This window comes from Misgurnus anguillicaudatus, unplaced genomic scaffold, assembly GCF_027580225.2.
Source record: "Misgurnus anguillicaudatus unplaced genomic scaffold, ASM2758022v2 HiC_scaffold_31, whole genome shotgun sequence".
NCBI classification, from domain to species: domain Eukaryota; kingdom Metazoa; phylum Chordata; class Actinopteri; order Cypriniformes; family Cobitidae; genus Misgurnus; species Misgurnus anguillicaudatus.
Genome location: NW_027395281.1, coordinates 4823627 through 4832920, shown reverse-complemented (window position 1 = coordinate 4832920; position 9294 = coordinate 4823627). Strand labels below are relative to the sequence as shown.

The 9294-nt window shown below is 34.6% G+C and overlaps 1 protein-coding gene across 1 annotated transcript; it reads right to left on the bottom strand.

Annotated features, from left to right (window-relative positions):
• Window positions 1–648: 648 nt before the first annotated feature.
• On the bottom strand, window positions 649–9079 carry LOC141362972 (SLAM family member 9-like). Its single transcript, XM_073865297.1, has 4 exons — window positions 9073–9079; window positions 2662–2982; window positions 2033–2323; window positions 649–872 (listed from the first exon to the last, which is right to left on the bottom strand). Exons 1-4 carry the CDS (start codon window positions 9077–9079, stop codon window positions 649–651), a joined length of 843 nt encoding a protein of 280 aa, XP_073721398.1.
• Between the last annotated feature and the right edge of the window lie 215 nt (window positions 9080–9294).

The window sequence follows — 9294 nt, the reverse complement described above, 5'->3', positions numbered from 1 at the left end:
AACACATGTCAGAACCAAGCATTTGCATCAAATGGCAAACACTTCTTTCATAATAGTACATTTTTGGATATACCATGTAAACACTGCTGTTCTAAATCTAAAGCTCTTTGGTCTTTTATAGGCTTATATCTACATTTCAATACAATGTTCTACAATGAAAGTAATCTGCTGAGAGGGGTAACAAGTACACTGAAAACATCAATGCAATGTAGAAACAGAAAATATTTATAAGGCCAAATATAACTGTTGTATACATTAGCATACAACAAAACTATAAACATGTAAACCAAAAGTATATTCTTTACAGTAGAATACAGTAAATTGTGTGGGGTCTCCAGGATCTGGCGTGGGGGGGTACAGATTGCCAAAACAGGTACCTTTGACCTATTTATAGGCCTATCTATACTACTGTTACAGTTTTTTCCAATTGCTAACACACTAAAATGACATGAACAGCACAACTATTTAAACTGACACACAGAGAGCAACACCTCTTCTCAAGTCTCCAAAAGTCTAAACACATTTTCTGCTTTACACACATTTTGCAATTCACAATGGCACTTTTTAAATGCACTGAACACGGTTCTCTGCACAAGACATAACAATCTGACATAAAGTCACATGTTTGCCTTTTCAAAACACTACCATTCAAAATGACACTACACAAGCTAAATGGCCAATATATGTGCCACCTGCCCAAACACCTGAATGGTTAATTGTTAACACTTCAATCAGGATGTAAGCACTAGAAAAGACCACAGGAACGTCACTGGCCTCAGAGCCATTATAGATGTTCCTGGCTAACGTGGTGGGAACATCACAATGTGTGCTGCCATCTCCAATATGGATGGTGTCCTCTACCGTCATGCCAACTTTGGACCATACAACACAACCCATATTCTCACATTTCTAGAAAGACTCCACAACATTCTCATACCATAAGAGTGTATGAATGATGCAGAACAAAGAAACCGGTATGTTGTAGTATGGCACAACGTGAGCTTTCTTCGTGTAGCTCCAGTCCAAAACTGGTTTGCTGACTACCAAACATTTATGGTGCAATACCTCCCACCATACTTGCCATTTTTGAACCCCATAGAAGAGTTATGGAGGTTATATGACCAGCAGCCCTTTGTGCGCATGCCTCTTTTGCAGGCTATGAAAGAGGCATGTGATGGGATTGATGTTGGTGCAATTTAGGGATGGATAAGGCGCTTCTTCCCTCGATGTCTGGCAAGGGAATATATTGCCTGTGATGTGGACGAGGCGTTGTGACTTGTTTGGTGAAAAATTAAACAAATCCAACAGCATGTGTGTGTATCTGCAAAAATTTCTGTGCATGTGAACAATCTAATACATATTTTAGTATTATGGCAAAGCATACTAAAGAAAAGTGCACTTTTCATTATGCTCAACTGTGTGTAGTTGGTTAGACAAAAATCTGGTAATATGAATTAAGTGTGTTCCAATTTGTGTCAAAGTTTGATTTTGATAATGTTATATGTAATTTCGGTTGGAGTGCTTCATTTTGCATGATATATGTGGTATTTTGCTATTTGGGTGTGTGGTTTTGTAAATTGTGTTAAGTTTTTTGATAAAACCATACTAGTTTGCAAAATTGTGTGTTAGCAATTGGAAAAAACTGTAAGTAAATCAGTGATTGGTTAGTGATCAGTAAAGCAATTAGTGTTTGCACATGTGAGGAGTGTGTCTGTGACCTGGTGAATAAGTGTAGCATTTTGATTGGTTGTGTTTGGAAAAAGAAAGCAAGTTACTTCCTCATAGATCTTTGTGTTTTAGGTAGAGAATTGTGTGTAGTGTTTTAAAGTGTTTTATGTAATTGAAAACTGAGTCAAAGGCTGAGAAATAGCTTATGGTTTTGAAGATTTGGTATGTAGTTTTGCACTTTGAGTGAGAGCTTTCAAAAATCTTGTGACACGAAAAGATTTTGTGTGTAAGCAATCGTAAAAAACTGTAATAAATAATAATAATAATGTCATCATGTCATTGTTAATAATCATCTGTGACTCACCTGAACACGAGTGACAGAAATCATTGATGTTTAGATGTTGAGTCTGATTCCCGATGGTATTGTTCACCACACAGCTATAAGTGTTGTTATCTTGATATTCAACCTCCAGATGAAGAGAGATGTTGTTGACGTTGAGATCAGACACACTGATGATGGACAATAAACTGTTTCCTTTATACCAGGACAGACTCACATCACTCACATTCAACACTGAACACAATAATGAGCAATTTGATGACGAAGAAGAACATTGAGAAGAGTTACTGCTGATAACAGGAACGGGCAGATGAGCTAAAAATAATAAATAGAAAGGCTGTTTTTATATTTGTAAAGTCCTGGTTATCCTTGACATTTCTGTCTCTCAATGTTATTCAAAGACAAGTTCCCCCAAAACTAATGTTTTTTAATCAATCTGTGCCTTTCAGTAAACTAATTAAATTGTTTTTGTTATAGATTTTACTTCTAAATACTATAGTACATAAAAATGTAATCATGTGTTTCCATATCTGGTCTTTTTTTAGAGAAATAAGTACCCTGAATTTAAATGTCACTGTTTCAAACATAATATTTATTAAATATATAGTGTTTTCAAAACACAAGAGACGGTATATTGAACCTAAAATACTCACCATAGACAGTAACATTGATTTTCTTGTATGAGGCTTTATTGTTTCTGCTGATCTTGCATGTATAAAGTCCAGTGTGTTGAGTTGTGATGTTTGTGATGTTGAGATCTCCAGTCTGATCATCCAGCATCACTCGGTCTCTGAATCGCTCATCATCAGATGACATGTTGCTTTTGGCCTTTCCATTGATTCTTGCAATGACAATGTTTTCAGGTCCATAATACCACACCATCAGATCATCTGTCTGTTTCACAGTATCAGTGTGTAGAATAACAGAATCTCCCGTCATCACTGATTCTGACTTCACTTCATCACCAAATACACCTGAAGAACACAATGACCCAGTTTCAAAGTGAAGGAATGCACCAAAATAACATCATAAACAACACTATTGTTTGTAAATAATTATGTGATGTGGAAAGCAGTATTGTAACTGACACTAATCACCTCAAAAATGCTAAAACAGTTCATTCAAAGAGTTTAAAGATTGAGTCTGTCTAAACCCCTTCTTTCTGTAAGCCTACTCTGAAAATTTGTGTACATATTTGCGGTTTGTATCTTAAAAAAGTGAAAAATAAATGAAGAGTTTCGTTGCAAAACGAGATTTTTTTTTTTTGTTAATTGTCCAGAAATTGCGTTTTTTTGGTTGTGCATTCCAATTAATTTCAATTCAACTGCAGTTGGTTTGTTTTGATTTAAACCTTCATAACTTAAAAAATACAGCTAAGTAGCACCATAAAACAAAATAATAACATCATAACATAATAATTAACATGTTTTGAAAAAAATGTTAAAAAATGGATTTATCTCGTTCTGCAACGAAACTCTTCAAATATGGATGGACATTAAAACGTTGCACCAGTGTGTAAGACTATGTTGTAGTGTGTGTGTGTGTGTGTGTGTTTGTGTGTTGTCTGAGTGAAAAGTTTGGTTTTTCAGTAAGAGTGTAGAGCTTCATTTTGACCTGAAAATATGATGTTTGAAGTATTGGGTGAGATGTTATGGATTTGTGTTTACTGTTTTAAGAATATGAGGCATAGTTTTAAGAAATGTGTTCATCACAGCATGGCACACCCTAAAACTAAGCTGTTGGGAATCACCGGAAAAACCAGCTTGACAAGATCCATTGTACTGTGGGAGGAACATTGCAGAAAACCTCATGACACAACAATTTAAAAACAAAATGTCTCATTTCTTTGGAACTCTGAGATTCTGGTGAATGGAATAACAAGATACCTTAAGGATACAATCAACACAGCAGGTACAATTAGTGTATTTTTAGGCGTTTTATAGGCACCCATTTAGGCAAAAAATAAATTTCTTTCGACAAACATATTTTTAAATATATACTAAATAGATTTTGTAGAAAGTTATTAAATATATTTTTAAATTTTAATTTATATTCACCTTCATATATCAACATATATTAAAAAAAATATTTGAAGGGCAAAAAACTAAGACATTTCTAATTTTACATCACATATGGAAAAAAAATATTATTTGCAAAATATATTTAAAAAAATATGCTAAATACAAGTAAATTTTATGAAGTGTATTTTGAAATTGAAAATATTTAATTTTAATTTTTTTTAAACTCTTATGTTTACAGGTTCGTTTTTCTTCCAATACAACGTAAATATATTTCTATGGATTGAAATATATGAAAGGCTAAATTAATTTTTTAAGCTTTAAAATGTATTTATTATTAAAATATAGTTAAAATATACAAAAATTGCCAAAAGATTATATCAGTGAAAAATATATTTTGTAAACATATTCCAAAATATATTTCAGCAAATATATATTTTGGCCATTTTTTGTATATTTGGAAATATATAAAAAATATATTTTTAGGAATGCTATGTGCCTAATGTTCTTTACATAGACCAACCAATTTATTCAATTTATTGTGTTTTATGTAAGTGGGTGTGCGTGCCTATAGTTTTCTAGTTTGATTTCAATCTGGTTAAGCTGAAACTGAAGCTTTCACACTTTAACATATTTTGCGCTACTTGATGGCAGAGGACACTTATGTATGGCTACAACAAAAAATCCGATTTCAGACAAAATAACCCATACGGCAAAAATATATATTTTAAAAATATTTCAAAATATACAAAAATGGCCAAAAAATATATTTGCCTAAAAATATTTTGGAATATTTTTAAAAAATATATTTTTGTTTATTTTGAAATATATTTTAAAAGTAAATACATTTTAAAACAATGAAAAATCTATTTAGTCCTCTATATATTTTAATCTAAGGAAATATATTCATGCCTCATTGGAAGAAAAACTTTGTTTATGTTAAGAACCTGTAAACATAACAGTTTTAAACTTTTCAAGTTAGATATATTTTCAACTTCAAAAATATACTTTATAAAATTAACTTGTATTTAGCAAATATTTAAAATATATTTAGGCAAAAAAATTATGTTTGCCATATAGGATGTAAAATTAGATATGTATTTGCTTGCCCTTAAAATGCATTTTTAAATATATGTTGATATATGAAGGTTAAAACTTAATATATTTCAAAAATATATTTGACTGAACATAACATTCTACCAAATCTTCTATACATATTTAAAATACATATTTAGCCAGATTTATATTTCTTTTAAAAACAATGCCAGCTTCTAAGGCTATATTCATGGCGAGAATAAAGTCTAATTATATAAAGTGAGACTAAAGATGCTTAAAATTAATTGTATCTAAAAATCATAGAAGTCATACCTGTATGACCATTTGAGGTCCATAAGTGTAAGATTAAATAAATAGGCTGAACTTACCATTCACTGTCACAAAGCACCAACACATGAAAATAAACATTACCATGATTGTCATTTAAGAATACGCCCTGACACCGGTTGCTGTTTTTATTGAGATATAGCAATTGCTCCGCAGTGTAACATCCAGACAAGAGGCACATTCCAGTTCAAAACATTGCGCAATGTTTTGCTACGGTTTTATGATTGAACGTAATGTTTCCTGGAAACGGTGTACACCTTTTGCAACCATAGACATTATATACGTAGACACCTCATGACGTGCTGGGACGCATCAAGCGGCGCCATATTGGATGGGTCCGCTAGCACCAGAGTCAATGGGAGTTAACGTAAAGAAAGCCATACTATGCCCATATTTTGTTCAGCTTACGGTTGCAATAACCGGCACAGTATTTATTCCAGATCACATGAGATTACATTTCACAAGTAAGACTGAACAATCATTTTGGTTATTTTACGTTATTATTTATAATATTATGTCAATGTTCAGCAGGAACTGGTAGGGGAGACCGGGGTTGGTTGTCACAATTTTTACTCATGCATGAATTGCTCATCTTCAAAACATCTTTCAGCAGTAATTCCTACATGAAATGAAACTTTGGAGTCTTGGCTTTAAATGTGTATACTTTTTACTTTTCGAATGTATTGTAACAGGAAGTAATTAACCATCAAAGACACTCTGACACAATGTGACAACCAACCCCATCACGGGGTATGGGGTTGGTTGTCCCTATAGTGATTCAATAGGATTTCAGTGATAAATTGGGATCTGAAAAGATAATGTGTAACTTTTTAATTTTTTAAGCTAGAAACTGCAAATAAGTTTTAATATGAATCCACCACTATGATAGTTGGTATTAATGCCCCTTATGTTTAAACAATGAGATTAAAGTGGGTGATCAGTTACTTGAATAGGCTTTATGCCCAGCTGCACTATGAACTTCAGCTAGCTCCTTGTTTCCTGTCTGCCATTATTGGACAAACTGATTAATCCAGGTGTGTCTGATTATTGTTGTTGTGACTACTGAGGTCAGGCACACCTGGATTAATCAGTTTGTCCAATAATGGCAGACAGGAAACAAGAAGCTGGCTGAAGTTCAGGAAGTAGTGCAGCTGGGCATAAAGCCTATTGTCTACTGTGTTGAGAAATAAAATGAAATAATTTTTTGTGTTAAAACCTCTTTATTTAATGCTTTATTTTATTTTAACAGCAAACAAAAACAAACAAACAATCAGACAAACAGTCTACATGTCCAATATTCTTATGTGACAACCAACCCCGCAAGCTATGTGACAACCATCCCCAACTGACTTCTTGACAAACATGATAAGCTAGCTGCCACATGGCTTTAACTTGATCGCTAAAAGATGATTCAAAATAAAGCTACTTCTTTTGGCTTTTTAATGAGTGCTTTGTTTTTGAATGACTAATATCCTACAAGATCTCAACACAAAAACAACACCAACATGAAAATTTACTCTGACCCATAAAAATAAAAAATTGTCTCCTAACCTCAATGTTTTGTGTCTGCTCAGCAAAATTTCAAGTGCAAATGAGTAAGCTATTAAAGGCTAACAAATTGATATCAAAATTGTACCACAGCGCCATGTAGTATGTCTGGAATAAGCAGTGTGACAACCAACCCATGAGACAACCAGCCCCGGTCTCACCTACTCTCTCTCATGATCTCTCGCTGCTTTTTCTTCACATTTGAAGGTTTCCCAGTGATACAGGCATGAGGAGGCAATGGGAAGTTGCTATAAAACGGGAGGGTTTTGTTGTGACAGAGTCGTCAAAGCTCATAGAAGAACAAGAGGGGAAACTCTGATTCGTTTTTGGAAACAGCCACTAGATGGCGCTCCAGTAACGCGACCACCATTTAGGAATGAAAATTCTCACAGCCAATTCATTCTCAATTCATTCATATAAAAATGCATTTAATATCTAATTACATAAAATACCTAATTACGTAAAAATTACATAAAAATTGTGTACTAAAGTACTTTTTAAGTAAAAGTTAAAAAAAGTAGATGTTTAATGTACTTAAATATAAACCAAAAACTTGAAATTATGAAATGTAGTGGAGTAAAATTATGATAAATGTTATATAAGTTTTCCAAAATAAACACTGATAAAATACAGATACTTGAAAATTTACTTTTATGTAGAAAGTAAAACACTTAAGTAGTGTCTGTCAATATGCCATACTTAAAGAGCATAATACAAAGTATTTTAGCATGAAAGCACTATTTTTCAATGTGTGACAGCGTCCTGTATCATAACTAAATCTCTGCCGCTTATAACAACTCAAACCGTGTGAAAATCCGGTAAAAATTAGGGGAGTTATGATTATTCCTCATTAGAAATGAATGCAAGGGAGCGCACTGGAGACCCATCCAAGATGGCGGCCGCGCGATACGTCAGCCGCGCGATACGTCAGCTCCAATAGGGAGCTCAGTCTACGAGGTGTCTACGTATATAATGTCTATGTGTGCAACAGGGTTTGAGATACATTGTAAGATTTTAAAGACTACAAAGAACAGTTTACTCGTAGTCCCATTTTGTCCCTTACTTCATACAAAAAAGACGCCATGTCTTACTGCAATACAAAACAAAAGGAAAATAGCTCCCTACACAACCTTCCAGCTGCTCTTTGAAATTGTTAAAGCAACACTAAAGAGTTTTTGCTCTTTGCTCCCCCTACAGGTTGGAAGCGGCATTGTCCATTAACACTGTCGTAAATAATTTAGCCTACTGGAGCAAAGCTAGCTCTGATTGGATTGTAGGTCTGCCGTAAACTACGTTTTTGTAGTTTTCACTCGAACTACAGGACCGCGACCTGACGGTTGGAAACTTCTTTAATGCGGTTTTGGCCGGTAGAGGGCTGCAAAGCGAATGTGAAAGTGCCGTTCACCCTGTTTCGAGTGGATGAACGACTGAAACCTTTTTGGAAACGTTATTTTAAGGTTAAAAAAACTCTTTAGTGATGCTTTAATTAAGAGCATTTTCCTTCTTGCCCTCAATTCTGAGGAATGAAGGCTCGTCCATGGGGCCCTTGAACACATGTCTGTTGGCATTTATCCATTTTACAGCCAAATTCATCTCTTTGATTATTGCGAGCTCCTTCACTAGAAAATAGTAAGAAAAATGAAATGTTTATATTTTATATAAAGTTAATATTTGCAACCATACACTGTACTACTAATAAATACCTCTTTGCAGCTGGGTGTAGCTTGTTGTAGATGTTCTTGTTCAAGGTTTAAAGGCATTGGCTTTTGGAGGCTATCTTCCTGTAACATACATTTTTAGTTTTGGTTGGGATAGGGTGTAATGTAGTGTATGTTATGACGAGTGTAGGACGAACCCAAACGCAGACAGCAGGTACAAACAAAAGACTCTGACTTTATAATGAAAACAGAAAACAAAACCCACGAGGGGGCAAAACGTAAGGTTACTAACGTAACCCCGGTTCTCTGATAACATGAAGTGAGGTATCTCACTATGGGACCGCCTCAGGCGTGGCCGATCACGGAAGCACCAATAACACCACGTCTGCCAAACGTGGCAGACCAATCGCTGCAGCGATCAGGGAGTCCCGCCTCCCTGAATATAAACCGCAGCTACCTGCCATCTCGTCATTCTCCGCATATCTCTTCTCCGTGCAGGACGGCAAGGAGGGCAAAATTTGTGAGATACCTCACTTCATGTTATCAGAGAACCGGGGTTACGTTAGTAACCTTACGTTCTCTTTCAAACATTTCGTTCGGTATCTCACTATGGGATATAGACAACTCCCGTATTGCCGATATGCTGACGAAGCAGACTAAGATGGGTTATCAAAAAATC

Excerpts from the sequence above, each read along its gene's own strand:
- LOC141362972 (XM_073865297.1), bottom strand. Across the intron at positions 2,324-2,661 it reads AATCAATGTTACTGTCTATG|CTCATCTGCCCGTTCCTGTT; the intron begins GTGAGTATTTTA and ends TATTATTTTTAG. Across the intron at positions 873-2,032 it reads TTTCTGTCACTCGTGTTCAG|TTGGCATGACGGTAGAGGAC; the intron begins GTGAGTCACAGA and ends TATGGTCCAAAG.